Raw genomic sequence first — 23,388 nt, forward strand, 5'->3', positions numbered from 1 at the left:
ATTTACTTTGTGGTTCTATGATGTAACCTATTTATGTGTCAAAAACACTTTATGCAAAACTCAAGAACAAATAAAAAGGAAAAGATAAGTGACTGACAAAAGTAACTGCAGTACACTGACACACTATGCCAAAATCACCTTCCTGTCAGAGGAATACAAGGTGATTTGTATTCCAGAGGAATACAAATTTGTCAGAGGAAGCTGATGGATTATGGGAAATGTGAAAGCTTCTTGTTCTTAAAGTGTGGGGGAGAGGGAGGTAAGGGTTAAAAATTGAATTGCAAAATCTCTGTCAAATGTGAGATACTATGATCTGAAGCATGTCTACTGCACTAAACTCTCACCCAGACTTTCACTTCTACGACTTCTTTTGTAAAACACAACTGCTATGGCTTTGCCCATGATAAGTCCATGTAATAAAAATAAATGATTATATCGAGAAAAAGGAAACTGCTGCCTATCGTATGAATTTCAGTTCCATTGTAAGCCTGGATGATAAAAGGCCTGAATATGTGACTCAGAGCTTCTCTATGACTCAGTTTGCTATGGGAAAATCACCTTCCTAAATGAAAATCCTCTATTCATAAAGAAAATCACAGGACATGTAAAAGTGATTTAGAATGCAAGAAAAGGAAATATGTTCTAATTTCCAGTGTGACAATGTACAGACTGTAATATAATGTGCCAAAATCAACACTTCTGTTCTCAAACTAATGGTCTGTGTAATTCTACCTATAGCAAAAAACTTTTTTTTTTTTTAAAACAATGGATGGTTATAAGGGGTTAAGGGATGAAGAAATCAGGGTATTATTGTTTTATGGGTAGTTTCAGTTTGGGGTGATGAAAAAGTTCTGGAAATGGATAGTAGTGATGGTTATACAACAGTGTACTTAATGCCACTGAACTGTACACTCAGAAATGGTTAAAATGGTAAATTTTATGTCGTGTATTTTACCACACACAAAAAATTCAATGCTATTAGCCTTAAAAATGAAAACATAAAAGAATAATGTGTTACTTGTTATAAATTCTTGCTCATCTAGGCTGATAATAAAACCCCCCCAAAGCAACTAAGTTAAAATAAGCACCCAATTAGATTAAGCAAACCATTAACATAACAAAAATATTCTGTCATTGTTGAAAAGACACTAGCCATGCCAGGAGGATATACTTATTAAATTTTATGCACACACACATTTATGGCCAAGATAATGATAAATCTGTATAACCACATCTTCATTAGCTAAATATTAATAGGAAAAGAAATCATGGTGGGGTCAATACATAATGCAGAACTGAAACCCTTGTTACTACAGAATTATCAGACTTGCATGCAATCTCCAGGTGTAGAAACAAAATACCTGTGAGAATGGAATCTGTATTTTGAATCTCCCCCACACTCTCCCTTAACCCAAACTGGGCCGATTTCCGTTTGCTTACCACCAGTCCTAGTACGAGGGTGCGGACTCTCTCTCCTATTTCCGGTGAAATGTCATTGCCAAACTGCTGCAAGGTAGTGAGGAACCGTTTCAGCTTACTAAGCTGCCTGGCGCCACAGGCTGGGGGCAGCTGTTGATTAGCCAGAGAAGAAGAGGAAGAAGAGGAAGGCCCATTGCTAAAGCCATTGGGCGGTGAGGGGGCGCCATTCAAGGCTGTGGGTGAATGGCTCGTGCCATTAGTTACTGTCAGAGGGCACAAAATCAGAAAGAAAAAATAAACTTACAGAGAACATGCACAAGGAAATTACAACTAAGTATCCTTCCCTTCCAATCTAGTGAATTTGGTAATTTAAAAGCTGTTGGGCCTTTTTGGTAAAATGCTTTGACTTCACAGGATTACCAGAAGCTCAGGTACTCCATAACTAAATGGGTGGACTCCTCACACCGCATGAGGATATCCTGCACAGAAGCTGATAAGAAATGGGAGCCGGCTGGAGCACAGGGACAGCCCTGCCTCCCATGCACACATATGCAAGCACAGAACAAACAGCATTTTGGATGTCAGCCTTTTGTGCCAGGCTTACATTAATATAACAGAACTATTCCTTTCTAAACTGCTCCCCTAGAGAAAATGGACATTTGGTGGAGACTAAATTTATCACTGGACATTTTTAATCATGTTTTGTACACACAACTGACAGCTGTGTTTATAGAAATATGACTTTCAAGTTTTAACCTTATACCACCCAATTAGAAGGCTATTTTCTCCCCCTCATATTTCTTAACCACTTCTTTAAGGAAAACACCAATTTTATGTAAGAAGCCAAAATGCATATGGTAATTATCAAAGAGTTATTTCTAGAAATCGAAAGGGGACATCTCAGTCCAACTAACAGCATGGATTGGTGGTAACTTCGTAAATTCATTTGATAAAATTTATTTGAACGTCAAGGTGATAATCCATAAGAAAGAACTAGGCTAGAAAATTTTGCACATTTCTCACCAAAGAAAATGTTGACTTTATCATGTTAGATCTTTATCAAACCCATCTTTTAAATATAATTTTGATAAACTACCTCCAACATTAGTTTGAAGATGTTTTAAGCACCTTATTATTCTTAAAAGTTTCAAGAAAATAAAATGGTCTCGTCCCAAATGAGTACCAAAGCAACCTGTCAAGAAATGACATCTCACTAGGACCTCTCACAGGAGGCATATGCCTATCACTGTGGCTTTGGGTAACAACAAACCAAATACAAGATGACAGGGTTACAACTTGGCACTGTTGCAGGCCCCTGCTCCTTACATGTTTGGAAAGGTCTTATAAAAGGCAGCGCAACACTGCATAAATAGCCTGGATGTGTATTTTGCCGAACCCTTATAATCCCAAGGATCTATTTTTGCCTATTAGTTATTTTTCATTCATATACAGATTTCAGGGCAAACAGTCTGTAAATAGTATTATCTGCAACCAACAGCATTTATTAGTTTCACATATCTTTTGATGATATTTTAACCAGGACTTTCAGATTGATGAAAACAAAGCTATCTGCTATTCCTATTAAAATATAGAGAAAAAAAGGGAAGTTGCTATTCTATCAGAATATTCTGTCCTTTCCTTGGATGACACAAAAAGCAATACACTCCACTGATTCAGAACACAAGTCTTGAGCCAAGCTGAAATGGAATATCTAATAAATGTCTGACAAGTTCAAGCCAAGAAAGATGCTCCTTATTTCAGAAAGTTTTCTGTATGCAACTGTTGCATAGAATGATCCCTCTTTTAACTTAAGAATGTTAGATTTTAACATTATTTGTAAATAATAGAAGAAAGTGGTATTAGAAGATCAGAAGTAACCTGGAAATAATTATAGCATATTAACATGTTCCAAGTCAAAATGAACAAACTAAAATAAGGAGCTCCTCATTAAGTCAAAGGAGAAGTTACCATGGTAATGATGAATTACAGACCAAAGGCAGTGTTCTTCATTCGCTGAAATCACAGAAGACTACAACTTTGAAACAATAATGAAAAGGCAGGCAAATACTGGCAGTCATACAAATTACACCCAAGATATGATAATTCTGTGCTCAATACCTACTCACTGGCAAACAAATTATTTGTGTGTGGGGGATGGGGCTTCATTTCTGCATAATACATTGATGCTGGATCTTACTGTCCCTTAATTTTTATTTGCAGAAAAAAATTTAATTTGAACTTGCAAAAGGAAACAGCAAATGCAGAAATGCCTACTTACACGTTGTTGGTGTAAATGAACTGGTTCTGGGAGCTCCTTGAGTTGTTGGGGGAGGTGGCATCGTGGGAGGAGTCAGCCTAGACGGGGTCTTCACATCCACAGGTGAGTCTGGCATCGTGGAGTGCTTCTCAGTCCGATCTGGAGGATGCCACCATGATCATGTTATTTTACTCCTTAAGCACCTTAGGGTATTTTTCGTACCTCAGTTTTATGAGAGGTTCATCTTTTTTACAAGCAAGGTAAGAAATCCAACATCTTCTATCAGTAAAATAGGCTTATCTACTGAAGCTTAAATCAAGACTTTATCATCCAAACCCCACTTAAGAAGGTGTAGCACAGATGGCAGGACCTCATTTCTAACTGGGTAATTTTACATCCTATTGTTATTTCTGACTTGGGCAGATGCTACCTTGGTAGTGTTATATGCAACAGCACAACTTCGCTTGAAGCTGAAGCCAACATTAGCAAGGGGTAAAAAATAGATGAGGAAGTGGGACGGTAATGAACCCCTCGGACAGCTCAGAAATAACACAAATCTGAGGCTCTGTTATGCAGGTGGGATACTGTTAGAAGCTGGTGTTTTGCAATGACTTTTTTGTAACACCTACCATCCCCTTTCCATGCTTAGTTTTCTAGCCTCACAGATGAAGCAGACTATGTCTCCCAGACATAAAATCTCACTTCAATTTTTTTTCTGACCTGTTTGAAAAATCACCACTACATAAATGTCACAAAACGAAGTGAAGTTATTATTGACTTAGAACTTGTGAGTTTATGATCCACCATTTAAAAAATATGAAACCTGAGAAGTCCGTGCACCGTAGCAAAGAGTAGCCCCCACTCGCTGCAACTAGAGAAAAGCCCGTGTGCAGCAATGAAGACCCAACGCAGCCATAAATAAATAAATAAATAAATTTAAAAAATAAAAAAAATAAAATAAAACATATCAAACCAATACTTCAATTAATAATCTCAGGCAGAGTAAGAATGGAAAAGTCCCAAACTGAGAACTAAAGACCTTTCTAATATTTTTTCATGAGTATGTGACAGGGAGAAATTTCCTAATTACCCAATAATGAACATTTGCACTTCAGGGCTGTTTTATACTAAGTATACTTTTCCCTTGGAATTTTAAACTTTTTTCTCAATCTGATCTACTCAAAGAAACAGATCTCCAGTTAAAAAAAAAAAAGTTTTCATTTGTTTTTTTAGATCCAATTTTCTACAAACATGTGTACACATGCACACACACACCCCAAAAATATCTGAGGCACCTCTTGCGGCCTTAGGCACAGGTATCTCCCATTTGGAGTTTTTGAAAAGTAACGTAACATAGACTATTAATAAAGAATGGGTCTCTTAAAACATTATGATCACCATAGTGAAAAACTCTCAAAATTACTTGTCAATTATTAAAATGAAAAGCCCAAATTACTACTATGACAATTCCAAATCTACCTCACCTTTATTCAAAGCAATTTCATAAGACTTGGGTTGCAATAGAACACAATTTTTGAAAGTTGAAATAGCGTTGACACCGTATTAGGGAAGAATGAAAATAATAATCATTCTATTAAGAGCACTGTGAATGATGATCCAGTGAACAGTATCAGGGTCTCTATTTCTTAGTCTCTACTGCTGGCTGAATAACAATGACTGTCCCTATAGTGAATAAGTGTTCTGAGTGAGATGATTGTGAAGACGCATGGAGAGCATCTCTACCTTTATTGTATTGTTAAAATTTTGACCTCATATTGCTATTCCAGAACATTTAACGAGTACCAGTGAATAACTTGTTGTAGAGAAATGCAGAAGTTAGGCAGGTTTAAAACCACTTCTTTGATAGTAAAATTCATTGCACCGTTTACTCACCTCAACCAACCTCAGCAACAAGGGAATAAATAGCTTTCCACTTGTGTTGCAGCTGAGGGAAGAGGTACAGCAGCAAATACAAGTCTCCCTAAATAAAGGCAAATATTTCCCTCATGCCAAGGAAGGAGGGATAAAGAGAGGCTTGCCAGAGTCAGCTGGGAGATAACAGTGGGAACTGCTGGTCCATCTGGTTTTCATTCTGCTAACACTCACGTGGAGCTGTTAGCGAAGGCAGTCCAGACCCACAGATTTGAAGCACGTGGTTGCACAGAGACAGAAAGGAAGAGCAGGAGGGGGAAGGGGAAGTGGGAATAACAGAGAAAGAAATAAATAAGTATATCAAGCAATAGAAGGAAAGGGTGAGAAAGAGGGAACAGACCAAAAAGCAGGGAGAAAAGAGCGTGGAAAGGGAGAAAGTTACCCTGGACAGTTTCACCACCACTGAAAGCTGAGCCTTGGTGGGCACAGGCCTTACCTTACTTGATGCAATTCTTGAGCAATACCTAAACTTGGAAATGTATCTTAAACACGCTTTTCATTACTCTTTTTCCAATAGCCCACACTATGGAAAAAGGGAATAATAAACCATAAAGTTGACAGTGGGTTTCCTCTTCAGACTCTTTTAAGATAAAGTTTGTATTTCTGTCTTCCTCTGCCCAATTTTAGAAAGATTTTTGATATAGTCATAATTTTAATTTGAATACCTTTTGAATACCTATCTTGGTCCACTTGTGTAACATGATTCCTATCCAGAATTTAATAATAATAATACCAACAACAATTATTATAAAACGTAGATGAACGACTTTTTAAAATTCCTGAGATGTTGTCAATATTTTAGGAGCAATAATCACTGAGCCAATGAATAGCAAAACACCACTACTTCTAACAGGAATATACACATTCTCTCTGGAATACATGTATACGTGTATATATTTAAGATTTTGACATTAGCCACATTTCTGTGATGGCTAGCTTCACTCTGATGAAATGGAGTTCCAACCCAGAGGTCCTACAAACTTAGACAAAGTGGGACCATATGTAACTCATTCTGTGCTGTTCAGTGCAATCAATCCAAGATTGAAATAGATGATGAAATAACCAGCCAAGCCTAAGCCATACACACACAAAAACGCTCTGGAGTAGAGAGATTTAAGATAAATTCAGAAAATGTGTTTCAAGTATGCTGCGTTCTGTTGCATTTGTTTTGGATTATTAAAAAAAAAAAAACATTTTGAAATATATATTCTTGAAACTTCTATAGCAAACAGCAAAAGAGCTATGATTCAAGCATAGAAGCATTTCACTCCATTTCAAATTAGAGGATATAGTAAAACCAATATTAAGTTATAATATTTCTCATGTAATTTTTTAAGTTCATGAAAATTATACCGTTCTTGCATGTAATCTCTATTTTTAGTTGCTGTAGGGGAAAGCTGACATTTATTGAAAGACTGACACAAAATGAAAAAAAAAGAAAGAAAAAAATTATCAGATCAGGGAATTATGTGTTTTAAAAGAACTGACTTTACTTCTACCTTAATGATTCATACCACTTCTAAACAAGATCTTCCCTATGTGGTAAGTTTTCAACTCCCATAGCAAATATCCAACACATATATACCAAAGACGGCTGATGCATGCAAGAAAATGTGGCATATATAAATACATTACCGATACCATTTCAATATCCAATTCGATGTCAGGGCCTTCTAGAAGTGGTATGTTTTCCATTTCCCTTTTTGTTGTTGTTGTTTTATGTGAAAAGGTATGGCATAATCTGCCATGGCACTTATTTTACTTTTAGTTAGTTCAAATAGTTCCAGATGTGTTTTTAAGGTATGAAGAATAGGCATTCTACATTTCCCTTGTTTACATACCATTCTAGAGATGATTGGTGTAAAAAGATTTCAGTATTGGTATAATGAATGGCACGACATTTTCTATCAGAGTTCATCATGTCAATTATAATAGAAGAGATATCTTGGTTTCATAGGTGTTATGGGTTGAGGAACTTTTTGGTCAATTAGTAGTTAGTCCAGAGTTAGTCTTACGTGAATAAGTGTTAGTTACAAAAGCTAGAAGGTATGCACTAAAGAGGATTAAGCCCAAGTGGAACCATGGTACTATTAATGGAAAGGCAGGAGGAACAAAACTGGTACAGAATTTGATTTTTATTTCTCTGGAAAATTTGGCAAATACAGTTCTGACAATTGAGTCATTTAGTGACTCCAGTGATTGGGTGTGAGATGTTACAGGCAACTGTCTGCAGACTGGAAAGGTAGCCATCCAGCCTCCACACCACCACCACCTCATTTCCCTGAAAAACAAACACCTCTGGTAACATTCATTCCTGCTCAGAACCCTTCAACAATGCCTAAGAATAAAAGTCAAATGCTAATATTTTAAGCTGGATGTACTGATACAGTGGGAAGGATATTTAGCAATAACAGGAGAACTTCCAAGTTAAGTCAGACTTGGTTGCAAATGTAGACTCCTGACCATCAGTAGTGGGCCCTCAGGCAAATGAGTTACCCTGAGCCTCAGTCCCTCATAGGAATGGGGATACAATCCTCTACCTCATCAGGACCCCACCACAGCGCCTACTCATATTAGGTACCAACACGTGTGAGCTCCGTTCTCTTTGACCTTCCTCTTCATGATCCATTTATGGGTTTATTTCCAGTGTCTTTCCCCCAATTCTATGCTGTCTATATAGGGCACCCTGACATTACTCCTTGGCTTTTCTGCCTTTCTTTATCATGCTGTTGTTTCCTTTATCTAGAAGAACCTGTGCCATCTTATACATTATTCACTGCCCATTATAGATTCCACATCCTCTTACAGCTTTTCCCAGTTGCCCCAGGTGTCAACCACATCAGATTTCCTCTGCCTCTCTTTTAGCATTTATCACAGCCCATCTGTACAATAGCTGTATATGTGAATGTGTATTATACACTCTAACACCCCAACCAGTGAAAATAGTAAGCAACTTGATAGCAATTTTTTTAACTGCCTCCTTAGGAAGACATTTAAAAAATAAACACAACCACGGTTTTCACTAGAAGCATGGTTACATTCCTAATTTTTACAAATCCATTCCCTATATTATAGCCAGTTCAAAGATAGCAACCCTAATTTCATGGCAAAAGACAAACACAGAACCATCAACAGCATATAAATATATGAGGAAATAGAATACAGGTAATACAAGAAGATACTGAAAATCCAAAATTCAGTTCAACTGTGCAACCCACTTATTATGTGGTTTCAGGCAAGTGTAAGAATGACCTGTTACCTCATGTCTTACCACAGGTGTTATATGAAGATTGCTATATCTGAAATACAAATCTGATCTGACCTACTCCCTGATTTAAAACCTTTGGGAGTGTCCCACTGACCACAGAATGAAATATATGCTCTTCAGCTTAGCTTATGTCACAGATACTGTTGAGTGCCTACTCAACAGCCCTCATCCCTGTCTTCCTGCTGAAGAGCTCTAATTTTGTTCGGGTACAAAATTTGGGGGGCCAGAGTCTCCTTGTTTTACATTAATCAGGTTATCACATTCCCCTTATCAGCAACAGGTTTCAGAGGTGAGTGTTGTGCTCCAATTCTGGACAATGGGTCATGAATGAGGTCTATGGAAAAGGTTCTAGGAAAGACTTCCTCACTCTCTAAACAGAGACCCAAGAAGAAAATAGCCCTTCTTCTTCTGATAGGCACTATTGTATCTATAAGTGATTCCTTCACTTCTTTGGAGTCTACTTTTCGTATTTATAAAACTAAGCATCCTGGAATACGTGACCTCAAGGATCTTTCGCAAACTCTAATATTCTCTGGTTTCTTTTTCCAGATATGGCTTATGATCATCTCAAACATAAAGGAGACTACCCAGAGAAAATATATCTGACAATAAAGTGACCACTAGATTTCCTCTGTCCACATAAATTTCTATGTCCACAAGAATATGTCTGCACAGAAATTTTTTCCCATAAACATTAAAATTAATATCTACCTCTAGTTTTCAAATACATTTTCAATCCTCATTACTAAATCTCCATCAATGATTTGGTTACAAAATACCCTACAAAATGTCCAAATTTCCCTATTTAGTTATCATCAAAACACTCACTTTCACAGCTCAGGTTCTTGAAAGAGTAATCTACACTCACTTTCCTTATTTCCCATTCCACCTTACGTGTACTTGGAGGGGACACCTGTAAGACTTTATGCCTAGAAAGTTTCCCTCCCAGTACAGGGACTTGCCATACCCTCTAATCTCATAACTACCTTGGGAACCACCATGTTCTTTCATGACCTTGTACCCAAGACACCAGTGGCTGGTCCAGGCACAGCGCTTAGTCCAAGATGGGCAATCTCAGGAAAGGAAAACAATCCCAAGGATTGTTTCCCAAGGAAAACCGCACTGTCTACTGCCCTCCATGTCCAGACAGCAGGTCTGTGTTGAAAAAGAAGGCACCTAACAGACAGAAAGAAACAAAGAAGTGGCAAGAGATCATCCTTACAGTGCTTTGTAGTAAAGTTCTTCATTCTGCTGGATCCTAGGCACCAGCTGCATCTCTAAAATTCCTACAATTTGGATCTTCCAAACAATCCTAGTCAATCAGTCCCTACTTTGCCTAAAACCTAATTTGAGTTGACTTTTCACTCAAAACCAAAGAATCCTGACTAAAATAACCCTGGAATGTAGCATCGATGTATTCTCTTAATTCCCACTGAAACTCTTCTAAATTGTTTCTTCATTATTAATCCAAGAAACACTTGTATCCTTTATCTGGCATCTTTGTAGCAGCTGACACTGTTCAGGACTTCCTCCTTCCTGAAACATATTGTCCCCAGGATACCACTATTCTAACACTCTCCTCATGTTTCTTAGGCCTTCCTGGGTGCTCCTTCTCAGTCTCTTTTATGGGTTCACCCTTCTTCACCTCTGTGATAATTACTGTTATTTTCCCCCAGTGTTCTTCTTCAAAGTTTCACTCTATACCTTTTCCTTAGTGACTTCATTGGTGCTGGGATAGTTACACCATGGCCATTATGCAGACAACTTGTACCTATAACTCTAGCCCTAATATCTTTTCCAAGTTCTAGAACCAAATATCTAGAATGCTACTCATTTCAACAGCCTGAATTCAAACCCTCATCATCCATCATCTCTCACCTGGCCTAATCAACAATCCACTGAATGGACTCCCGGATCTGACTATTCATCTCTGATACATTCTCCAAAGACCTTTCATAATGCTAAGCATAAAGTCCTTGTGTCTTAGTAGGGCATAGAAAGACCTGTGTGACTCATCTGGTTCCCATCCACCCCCATCCATTCAGTAACTCTTTACTGAACTACTATGGCTCTCCAAATGCCCCTGAGTCACATAGGGTTCCACTGCATTGCACCCCTTTCCTGAAATACTCTTCACCCCACCACTGCCTGGTTAAGTCCATCATTCCTTTAAAACTCCATTTGGGTGTCACTTCAGCCAGAAACAACAACCCTCCCATCTCAGGCTGTCCCAAACTCCCCCACATTTCCCTATTTCACTCTCTAGTTCTTCTTATGGCCCTGATCACACTGTACTTAGAACCAACGTCAGTCTCTCCCACTAGTTCATAATTTACTTAAGGGAAATTATGACATATGGTTTGTTGTTATAGCCCCACCACTTGGCACAGTGCTTGACACATAGAAGGTGCTCAATACATTTAATATTTTAAATGAATATATATTGCTATAATGTCATAATGTAGGCAGATGGGGTAGGGTGTCCTTGGAGAAAAAGAACCAGATATAGCTTTTTGACATAAGAGAAGTCATTTTAGGCCTAAACCATTTTGTGATCTAAGCCTGGCCACAATGCTTGTCCTTGAATAGGTCTCAGTAATTAATGATTTTAAGGGAACAAAGGAATGTAGGAACAGAGGAAAAAGCAGTCAAGAAACAATAGTTCAGCAATAAATCAGAGTCCTAGTTTCTCCTCAAGGGATATACATAACCATCTTATACATATCTTGGAGTTGTTTTACAGGAACTAAGGCCTCCATCCAGGTGGAGGATGGTAAGGTAAGACCCCAGAACCTAAAGAAAGATGATGTTGACCTTTTCTGACCCTCGTGACTTCAATCAACTAAAGCTTAGATTCTGTCACCCTTTGCCCCAATTCTATGTAGAATTCTCCTCTGCTCAAGCCCCATCATGAATATGCATGTAGCTTAAAACTCCCCCAGTTTTACTGTTGGGGAGACACTGCTTTGGGAAGGATCTCCAGTGTTCTCCTTACTTGCTGCAAGTAATAAATCCTTCCTTTTCCCGATCTTTGGCTTGGTTGTGTCTTTTGCAACACCCACCAAGAGGGGAACCCAGTTTTCAGGTAACAATAAGGCATGCCTTTAGTCACAATTTTGAAACACTAGAACTTTCAAGAGACATGACAGATTTAACTTAAGATACAATCATCTACATCTTTTTTTCCATCCTTAAAAAAATTCTAAAAAGAATTTCTACATTAAGTAACCAAATATAAATCTTTGAATTGGATTATTGAGTTCACCAGTTTTAAAATGCCTTTCAGCAATCACAATATATTTCCTAAAACCTTTTATATTAGAAAAGGAGATTTGTAAGGCAATTTATACACGTATGACATAGCCTCCAAAAGCTCCCTTTTTTACAATAATAGTATCAGCGTAGTCATACATCATACATATGTACATTCAAAACAAAGAAAAAAAAATATATTATGAACCAAAACCAATTTTTTCCACATTTCAAAGTTTTCCTGTTGCTTGTCTATGGATGGTAGGATTATAGATTATTTTTAGTTTCTGTTATCTTTCTTTTATTTAAAGTTATGCAATGAACATGTTTTATTTTTACAAGGAAAAAAAACCCCACAAAAACCCTTAGGATAAATCACCTAAAATCAGGCATTAGGCACTATACCAAATGCCCTGCATGCTTTATCTCACTTTAAAATCTCACTATGAAAGGTACTACAAATTTGACCATCTTATATAAAGGAACTGAGGACCAGAGAGGGTGGATAATTTGTTCGAGGTTACAAGCTAGAACTTACTCCAGGTCTTCTCAGAGTTCATTATAATCTAAAACTAATATTATTTTATATAAGATCTGGAAAACTGAAATAAAGAAACATTCAGTAAATATTAAACCTAGAGACAGCATTATACTAGAACTGCACCTTCCAAAACTACTGTACTAGACACATGTGACCATTTAAATTTTAATTCATTAAAACTAAATAAAATTAAAAATTTAGATCCTCAGTCACACTAGCCACCATTCAAGTGCTCAACAGCCGTGGTGACATGGCTACCATACTAGAAAGTTCAGTTATAGAGTATTTCTGTCATCACAAAAGGATAATGCCATAATCAAATCATGGCTCTGAAATGCTACACTTAGAAACAAAAGCTCCGTGGGAGGAGTCCATGGAAGTGCCCACGCAGCCTGAAAGTGTGGGGATGGGGGAAGGAGTGCCTTTGGCCTCATCTTAAACACCTCCCATTCCCATTCAGATGTTTCACTTGTTTTATAGGTTGAGCTTCTGCATATGATTTCATTTGATGGGTAAAAGGAAAAATAAAAGTTTGAAACCCAATGACTAAGATAAGTGAACTCTGAGGAAGCAGGAGAAGAAGTCATGCTCAGTCCAAGTAATCAGTAAACACTGGGATAACTATGCTAATGAGAACAACGCCAAGGGTTCAGTCCTGGAAGAAGCTGGCCAGCAGCTGAGTCAGCAGCTGGTCCAGAAACAGGGATGACTGCCTAAAGCAGGACATCATGCCTTTAAAGAGCGTGAGTTAAGATGGAAGATGGCAAAAGAATGAGGTAAATCCATACTAATCTATCACAATTTCTAGAAAAATAACTTCAAAAATCTCTTGTGTCATCTCTTATAAGGACAATCAATTTCCCTTCACTTCCTCTATAGCACTTAAGTAGCTAGTACTTGAAATATTTATCTTGTTTTTGAATGTTTCCCCAATCAGTGTCAACTTCACGAATGCAGAAAATTTTGACCTATTTTGTTAACTCCAGCTTCCACAGCATTTAGAAGAGGACCTGAAACGGTAGGCACTTGATAAAGATTTGCTGAATGAATGAATAAAGAAAGTAAAAGCAAGGAAAAAAGTAAAGCGAGTTTCTGACAAAACAGGCAGAGACATATTAGTAACTCTATGGTTACCCAGAGTGGATCAGAGGATGACTAAGCAGACAGGAGACATGCTGAAAGCACACACTCATTTAAATGGAGTAGAGGCCCAACATAGTCTAAACCAGTTCACTCATTTTTGACAAAGATGACCTGCAGCCCACCAAGAGAAAGCACTATAAACATTAATAAGTACCCAAATGGTGGTTCTAGTTAGAAAAATCAATCACAAATTTCATAAAGTGTGGAAAGGAATGTGGGTCTTATGAATACTGGTAGACTCCAGGCATTAATTGTATGTATAAGCTCCTTAGAAATGTCATCTCTCCCACATCTGTTTGTACCTTCACTCCAGTGATTCTGCTTCAGAGTCTAATAACCACTTCCTGGAGGTAGCTCCTGGAGCCACCAAGGGGATATCAAGCAGCCTGGGGTTAACTATGGTACTTTAACCAGCATAGTTCCACATTAATCTGTTTTAAGATTTAATGTATTTTAAGATTTCGTTTAGAAAAAAGGAACCTCTTGTTTAAGAAAGACAAATTTGAAACGGCTGGCACAGGCAACTAGCGGAATGTTTGCTGAATGACTGTGATAAAAACACTAAGGAAAAAGCCACAACTCCTAAATACATAGAAAAGTAACTCCTGCTTGCATAAAGAGCAGAGAAAGACAAAGGCATCACCAAGGGCCCATAAATTGAACATAAGCATTTATGTAAACCCCTGCTGCCAAAGTGCAGATTATTCCAGAAGGTGAAAAAAATCATTAGATAGTGATCCAAACCTTTAACAATCTCAAAGTACACACAATTTTTTACTCCATCAAGATTTGTCTTATTTGCCAATGACAAAGAAGGCTATAGAGCCAGCTCTGAGAGCTGTCGCAGAAAAAAGGTAGCATACACATCCAGCTGCAGTCAATTACGATTGCCTAGATAAGACTTAGTAAATCTAGGCAGAAAATTATGAAGGTGTGCAGAGTATGTACCCATGACTAAATCACAGACAAGCAAATAGCAGAAGCTCAAATGAATATTTGTTGAATTTAATTGAATGTACTCTTAAAAATAACCAATCGGTACTGTTAGTGTAGACTTCACATAATAGGAAATGGGAAAGCACAGAGAGTTTTTAGGCAGCTGAATTATATACTCATTTTTATATTATAGGTATATGTGGAGCAGAGAATAAATAGGGTAAGAAAGGCAAGAGGACTGGATACCAAGAGTGTAGGCAAGAAATGATACAGCATCCAGCATGGAAGTGGCCCTAAGAATGGAGAATAGGAGGGAGATTCAGGAGACATTTGAAAAGTCTGTGTCAAATTCACAGAGCTTCGTAACAAAATAAGATAAACCTTGAGTAAGTAGGAATCTAGAGGTGCATGGCAATGTGAAAAAGCAAACCCAAACACGACAGGAAGAACCATTTGGAAAAAAGTTCCGTTAAGTCATAGTGACTTAGAGGGATCCCTGCAACACTCTGTTGTTCATATATAAAACACACTAAACATCTTCCTCTCCTCCCACAGGTGCCACCATCAAATTATTCTCCCTCCTAAACGTGTTTCTCCATCTCCATCTCCATCACCATCCTCGGGCACTACCATCTTTCACCGGGACTTTTTCAGGAGCTAATCTTCACAACCCCTCACCCCATAATGCCATCTGTTTACCATACAACAGATGGAATAATCTTGTCAAACACTAATGTATTCACTCGTCTAAATAACAGCATTTATTCAAAAATATCTGAGCCATCTACAAAGTGCTAGGTACTATTTTATACAACAGGGAGAAGGCAATAAAAACAAAGGAAAATCACTGCCCTCAAGAATTTTATATTCTAATGATCAGATCAAGTTACTACTCTAAATACTTTAAAGTGTTTCAATGGTTTACCATCACTCTTAAGATAATATCCAAAACCCTTTAAGTGACCTAGAACAGTAGATAGATTTAGTCTCTGCTTACCTCTCCTCTCTTATCTCACATCTCATTGGTTTAATCAGTTGCAAGTTTCACCTCACATCAGGGCCTTTCACTTAGCCAAGAAAACCCACCTCAGCTCAAATTCACTTACTCAAAGGTGTCCCTGATCCCCCCTCCCCCCCAACCCCCTGTGTTATAAGCTTTATTGTACCATCTAACTGTTGCTTACAGAGCTTACAGAAACTATTAAAAATAACTGTATAATTACTTGTTGTCTAACACCCCCTACCAGACAGGACAACGCTCCATAATGGCAGGGAGCATATAATTTCAATATCATATATCAACTCAGTCCCAGAATTTATCACACTGTTAAGAACCTAGTATAAGTAAATTGTGGATAAAGACATTTTCTATTTAAAAATACAGATTTGGAGGTACAAGTAGAGCAAAGCTATTGGATTCCTTAGTTCCCTTAAAAGGAATTTCAAAATTTCTTCGATGATAGAGATAATAAAACAATGGTGATAATAATAGAACCAGTCTCCCAAATTCATACTTAATCCTCACTGCAATGGGGCTTCCACCAACACCATTCCACCCAAACCACTCCAGCATAGGTAGAAACTTTTTTGTGGTTAATCCAAAAGATATCGATCAATCTTTATCTTACTTGAGCTCTCAGCAGTCTTCGATCTGTCCAGCCACTTCTTACTCCTTTTCTCCTGTAGTATCATTCTTCTAGTTGTCACTAGGAGTTTCACTGAGTTCTCTCGGACCCCAGCCCCTCCCATGAGCCAGGGTCTCACCTTCTCCTCTTCTGACTGCCTTCAACCCCTCTGCTCTCTCCTGGGAACCAGACGAGTTATCTAACTACTTGCTTAACAACTCTACCAGATATCCCATTGACAGCTGTATTTAGAATCAAATCTACCATCTTCCTGAGGAAATCTGTGCCTCCTCCTGTACTTCAATCTCTATGTCCAAGCCCGAAAGACCACAATCACCCTAAGCCTCCTCCCTCTGCACCATCCTCCTTCCACATCTAATCCATGCCCCGTATCCTATCAATTCCACTTCTAAATGTTGACACCTTTAGGATCCACCCTCAGTTAACCTCTGACCTGGGTTCAGAACCTACAGAGCCTCTGAATGGTTTTCTTTACCTCTAGTCCCTCTCTGCTCAAATCTTCTCCCCTTTGCTTCCAGAGCAATATTTTTAAAATATGAATCTGACAAAATCTTCTTATAATCCTTCTACAATATATAATCTATTTAAAATCTTTCTACAATTATAAAAGTTGGTCAGGGAAAAGAATGAAGGTTCTTCTCTTCTTAACTCTGTATCTCTGATGTCTAAAAAAGGACCTTATACACAGTAGGTCCTTAAATAGTTTGTTGTATTAAGCCATTTTAAAAAAATTAAATTATCAAGATGTCCATTCTACTCCCCTTTGGTATATACTGTAATCATTAAATATAAAGCAATCCCAACTAAAATACTCACAAATTTTTTCCAGAATTTTACAAATGTTTTAAAAGTTAATTTGAAATAAAAATGAAAATAGCTAGGAAAACCAGGAAATGAAATGTAATGAGGAAATTGAGTCTAACATTTGTTAAAATGCACCATAAAACTACAATTTGAACAATGTGCTACTGGTATAGAAACAGATAATTCAGCAAAATAAAAGCTGAAAAGCAGAAAAAATATAAAGCTCAGAAATGACTATATATCTAAGAATTCAGTATATGGTAAAGATGACTTCTAATATTAGTGAGAAAATGATAAAAGCAATTCAATGAACTCTCTTTGGAACTACTAGACAACAATTTGGAAAAAAATGAAGTAAACCCCTGTCTCATATACTAAGTCATTCACTTCCCATATGAATAAAACTTTAATATAAAAATGAAAAAAAAAAATACTAAATATATAGGTATTTACTTGTTTACTCTTAGGATTGGAAAAGAGAGTCTAAACTATAAGAAAGGCAGAACCAATAACGGCACTTATTAATAAATTTGAGTGCAGCAAAATATACCATAAATAAAGTAAAAGGCAAGCAACACCCAGGGAACAAATATTTGTTATATGACAACAATGAATTGATATCCTTAATATATAAATAGTCCCATTGAATCAATAATTAAAAGTCAAAAAGCCCATCAAAAAAGATTGTAAAACAGGGGCTTCCCTGGTGGCGCAGTGGTTGGGAGTCTGCCTGCCAGTGCAGCGGACACGGGTTCGAGCCCTGGTCTGGGAGGATCCCGCGTGCCGCGGAGCGGCTGGGCCCGTGGGCCGCGATTGCTGGGCCTGCGCGTCTGGAGCCTGTGCTCCGCAGCAAGAAGGGGCCGCGGTGGTGAGAGGCCCGCGCGCTGCGGTGGGGGGTGGCCCCCACTTGTCGCGGCTGGAGGGGGCCCTCGCGCAGGGGCGAAGACCCAACGCAGCCATAAATAAATAAATAAATAAATTAAAAAAAAAAAAAAAAGATTGTAAAACAGCAGGAATAGGAAATGCACAAAAGAAAAATAAATGACCTATAACCCTATGGAGAAAAAAATTTAACCTCACTAGTATTTTTTTACATTATTAAAACAAGATACTCTTTAATCTAACAGACTGACAGATTTTTAAAAATGATAATATAGTATTAGTTACAGTACAAACTGGCACTTTAACATTTTGTAAAATGATACCAATTTTCCTACAGGACAATTAGGCAATATGTATCAACTGCCTCTAAATTATATATATCCTTTAATATACCAATTCCACTGTTTAAAAATTATCCTAAGTAAATAATATCAAGTGTACAAAGATGTTTATAATGAAGAAGACTGGAAATAACCTAGTTGTCCAACAATGGACATTTGGCAATTCAAATTCTAATAGAACCATACAGTAGAACATGATGATGTGTATATTTACATGGAAAGATACTACAAAGATACATGCTTTGCAAGATCCTGTTTAAAAAAACAACTATTTTAAGACAGTTATAGATGGATGGATGTGTCTGTATTTGTGTGCACAGGTAAAAAGTCTGGAAGGATATGCATACAAAGGATCTATATCAGAAATACTAAGAGTGGCTATCTCTTAAATCAGTGGTTCACAATGGGGCAGAGCTTTCAAATATACTGTCAGTCATGTTATAAAAAGCCTTTTTCTTTTCAATTTTTTGCTCAGTTTTAACACTGTATTTAAACAATTCTAAGACCCCTCTATTTTTTTTTATATCATCTCTGAAACTGGGATAAGTACTCTAAAACCATGGAATCAAAGCATTATTCATGCTTAGTGGCAGCATTTTTCTCTGGGAGCACTTTTTTACTTGTAAAATAACCATGGGCCTTAAAATCAATTTAGATAAAATATAGCACACCTAGATTTTTCTAGAAATGAAACTAAATGTGAAAAAAATTAAGAGAAAAACATACTTCGCTCTATTTGGAAGTCTACCAAGGCTGTTCAGCTTCAGTTTGAAGGAGCAAAAAATTGGGATTCAAGACAACCAAAAGGGGGAGCGGAGGGGTCAGGAGGTAGGATTCTCTACAGGGGCTGTGGCACAGGAAAACCCTTGAACATGTCACAAAGGTAGAAAAAGTGCCTTATTCACCTCAGTATCCCAATCATCTAGCAGTGCCTAGCACCAGTGTTTATTGAGTAAAGGGATAAATGCTCTTTTAGTAATAAAGAAGTCCACACACAGTACAGACAGAAAGGAAAAGACCTACAGATCACTTAGCAGGGGAGAATCCAGAAGTATAGTAGCACACCATGAGAGCAAAATCCCCAAATAAATGATCAAATTCTTTATAAACCGTTCAAGGAGCACCATACAACATAACAGAACCCTCCACTTAAAGCAGTTTCACTAAGTTGTCTAGAGAAGGGTTCCCAAAGACAAGTTTGGACTGCCTATGAATTATATTAGCAAATCCTTTACATATAACAATATTTACACACCACATGGGAACTGAAGGTATGTGTTTAAATGGACATTTCTCTTTGACTTAATATGGTCAATATATAAAAAGATCAAGTCTATAAATTCTACACAGTTGGGTTAATTTCACATTTACTATTTCTTAATAGATTCTGCCTCAGTTAATATTCTGCATAATACAATTTTTCATGGAGGCCCATGACCTTATTTAAATTAATAAAGTAATTCAGAGAAGGTACCCTAATTAATTATTGCTAATAAATATTCCCTAAGGACAGAAGCTCAAGTTCTGTTTACCAAAGAAATAACTGCACATGTATATTCAAATGTATCTAAGTAAGTCCATTTTCCCTTATATCAAGACACTTCAAAAGCAAGCATATCGGGGCTTCCCTGGTGGCGCAGTGGTTAAGAGTCTGCCTGCCAATGCAGGGGACACGGGTTCGAGCCCTGGTCCGGGAGGATCCCACATGCCACGGAGCGGCTAGGCCCGTGAGCCACAACTACTGAGCCTGCGCGTCTGGAGCTTGTGCTCCGCCAGAATAGAGGCCGCGACAGTGAGAGGCCCGCGCACCGCGATGAAGAGTGGCCCCTGCTCGCCGCAACTAGAGAAAGCCCTCATACAGAAACGAAGACCCAACACAGCCAAAAATAAATAAATTAATTAATTAATTAAAAAAAAAAAAAAAAGCAAGCATATCTTTTAATCTCAGGAAGACCATCGGGGAACCAAGAACAATAAAATTCTATCTGGCTACAGTCTGAATGACACATTTTTACAATACACACCACCTTAAGTTCTAGGGATGTGCCTCAAGTAGACACGTAAATAAATTCAAGTTATTAAGTCCTTAATGTAGCCTCATCTGTACATATACTTTAAATGTGGGTAAATATGTTATTAAATTAAGATGACAGTCTAAATTCCCATCCATTTACTAGGAATCATTTATATTTCATATAGCACTAGAGATGTCTTCTCTGAGTTTATGAAGAATTATAATGGGAGGAAATCAAACCAAACATTGATGGACAACTGCAAAGAGCATTCCATGTACAAATGAAAAATGTTGCTTGCAAGAGATATATAAGATCATTTTCAAAAGCACGACCTTCTTGATACTCTTTGTCAGATAAATTAATCACAAAAGTAATAAATGTCTAAATACTAAGGAAGCTGTTCTCATTCAAGGTTCACCACATTATTACTAACTTGTTACTAACAATAACTCAAATTAGGATATATCCAAAATCACCCCTATGATAATATCACTACTACTACTTCCTTAAAAAGCAAAGGGGTAGAATTTTTGGCACAGGGCAAACACCAGCACAGAAGTCCACTCTCGTTGTGAATGTTGTCATTCCTTGAGCAGCAGCAAGAAAAGGATGCTGGGAATCTCTGTTTTGAGGGATCAAACCAGTGTTTATTATTACGTGCCGCTCCCTTCTCAAAATTACTGCCCAGGATACCTCAGGAAAGTTACTGGAGACTAATAAACCATTTCACAACTCTTCATCATCACTCTCTGAAAAACAATAATTTACTAGTACGAGCTTAGATTTGCAAGAAAACACTAGCTTTTGCCCTGGTAGATCATATTTTATGTCTACTTGGCCTGACTCTAGGCAAAATTATGAAGTCAGCAACGTTTATCTTCAGTGTCTCCCCTTTCTCTTTGGTTTATCTTCCTTTCAGTACCTCCCACTACTCCTCACCCACGAGAAATCTGTAACTCTTATCCTACCCCTTAGTTTAAAGACAGTAAATTGTGACACCCACCTAGACCCAACGTCCGGAGCTTCAGATCTGTCCCAAGTGTCTACTTCTGGGACTAAAGTTGCAGTAATCATATAATGGCAGTAACTAATTACAGTGGCACACACACACACACACACACACACACACACACACACACACACGTTTCCTCATTTTGTGACTCAGAATTACCTGAGTTGAGGGGCAGGGGGAAGGGTAGAGGAAATGCAGAAAGAAACACCATGCAATTGAATGGAGGGAATTTATCTTGTTCCTCTCTTCTGCCCCGCCCTGAACACACTACTGAGTGCTCAGTAACACCTAACCCTTTAACAAACAAACATGGTCCTTTTCTACCTTAATTTGAAGGATAAGCTGTTATAGGTCTTTTATAGCAGCAGTCGCCAACCTTTTTGACACCAGGGACCGGTTTTGTGGAAGACAATTTTTCCATGGTGAGGCGGCCGGGGAGGCATGGTTCAGGCGGTAATGGAGCAATGGGGAGCGGCAGCTCCCCTGCCACTCATGGGGGGGGGGGGGGAATCCCTGTTTTATAGGGCCTTCAGGAACCAAGGAAGTATCAGTGGGAAGGACAGGACAGTATCACAAACAGTTCTAGGCCGTTACATACTGAAGGATATAATCCAATGTCTATGGAACATCTATTTATGAATATGATAAATACTAGAAAGTTACTATTTTCCTTCTCCCCTCTACAAATGGTCAGCTCATTTTCACCTTTTCTATTTTCAGCATCAATGTCACCTCCTGAGGGCATCAATCTTTCCCTGGCCATCCAATCTCAAGCAGGTTTTTGTGCCCCTTTGTTTCCTTCACATACTTGGAAAACTCAAAATTCTTTTACATCTTTTTCCTTGGGGTTTAGTGGGCTCCCACCCCAGAATCCCAGCCCCAGCACAGTGTCTGGCACAGAAGTACTACAAAAGATCTGCTAAAACAAAATTTTAAAGACAGAATTCTAACTTTCAAAGGGGCAACAGTAGAATGTGAACTAGTTATAAAACCAGTAAGAAAAGAAACAGGGAGGTGTCATGAACCAGAAACACAACGGGAGGGTTAATAACCATGAGTTCATGCTAAGGTCAAGGTTAGATGGGCGGTGTGATAAAGCAAAGAGGAAAAGCTGAATGGGACAGAGAAAATGAAGAAGGCTTTCCAGATTAAATGAGCCTGAGCATGTCCAGCCTGGTTGAGCCCCAGACAAGACGAGACAAGAAAGACAGTAAAAAATGAGGGTGCATTAATTAATCTTGAAGACATCATTTGACTTGCCTCAATCCTCCAGCCAAATTCTGATAACCTCATGCCCTATTTAAGCAAATAAAGTGAGGTTATCAGGCATAAAGCCCTGTAAACCTCACCCTCAGAACTCCTGCTTATCTGCACCTGAATCTTGAGTTTCAGAAGAGGCAACTTCTGTCTCTAGAGGCTTCACTCTACCAATCATTCCACCCTCTCCTTAACTTGAGCTTGTCTGACTCTACCTCTTCCTTCCTAGAACCTAGGCATGCACAAATCTCTCCCACCAAGAACAAACCAACCCCTCTCTCCATGTAGATGGTGTTCCCTCCATCCTTCCACTGGCAGGCTTCTGAAGGGTAGACCTCACTGGCTCTGTCTACATCATCTCTTCCATCAACTTTGAAACGCACCACAAACAAGCTCCAACAAAGGGACAGAGGTTTACTGGTAACTTGATATCTTCCTTCCAGATGGGCAAATCCAAAAGGCAATCTAGCCCCTCCCAATTAACTCCTGGTCCCTCTGCAGCATTTCACACTATAGACCACTCCCTCCATGAAACTCTTTGCCCCCTGATTTTAATGAGACCTGACTCTCAGATGCCCTGGTAGTCACCAGGGTTCTTTTTGAGACTTTTCTCTCTTCACACCATACATTTGCCTCCATTCCAAAGGTTTTAGCTATCACCTCTGACTTCAAATCAAGATTTC

General features: G+C 38.2%; 1 protein-coding gene across 3 annotated transcripts in view; it reads right to left on the bottom strand.

Moving 5' to 3' along the window:
* RUNX1T1 (RUNX1 partner transcriptional co-repressor 1) overlaps positions 1-23,388 on the bottom strand; it is a 134,898-nt gene that overhangs the window by 50,669 nt on the left and 60,841 nt on the right. For all 3 annotated transcript variants that reach the window (XM_061171278.1, XM_061171277.1, XM_061171279.1), the window contains 2 exons: positions 3,698-3,835; positions 1,441-1,682 (listed from right to left, as the gene is read on the bottom strand). In XM_061171278.1, coding sequence (XP_061027261.1) covers positions 1,441-1,682; positions 3,698-3,835 — 380 coding nt within the window. The remainder of the gene's footprint in view (positions 1-1,440; positions 1,683-3,697; positions 3,836-23,388) is intronic.

The sequence above is a fragment of the Eubalaena glacialis genome, chromosome 17 (genome assembly GCF_028564815.1).
Source record: "Eubalaena glacialis isolate mEubGla1 chromosome 17, mEubGla1.1.hap2.+ XY, whole genome shotgun sequence".
NCBI lineage: Eukaryota > Metazoa > Chordata > Mammalia > Artiodactyla > Balaenidae > Eubalaena > Eubalaena glacialis.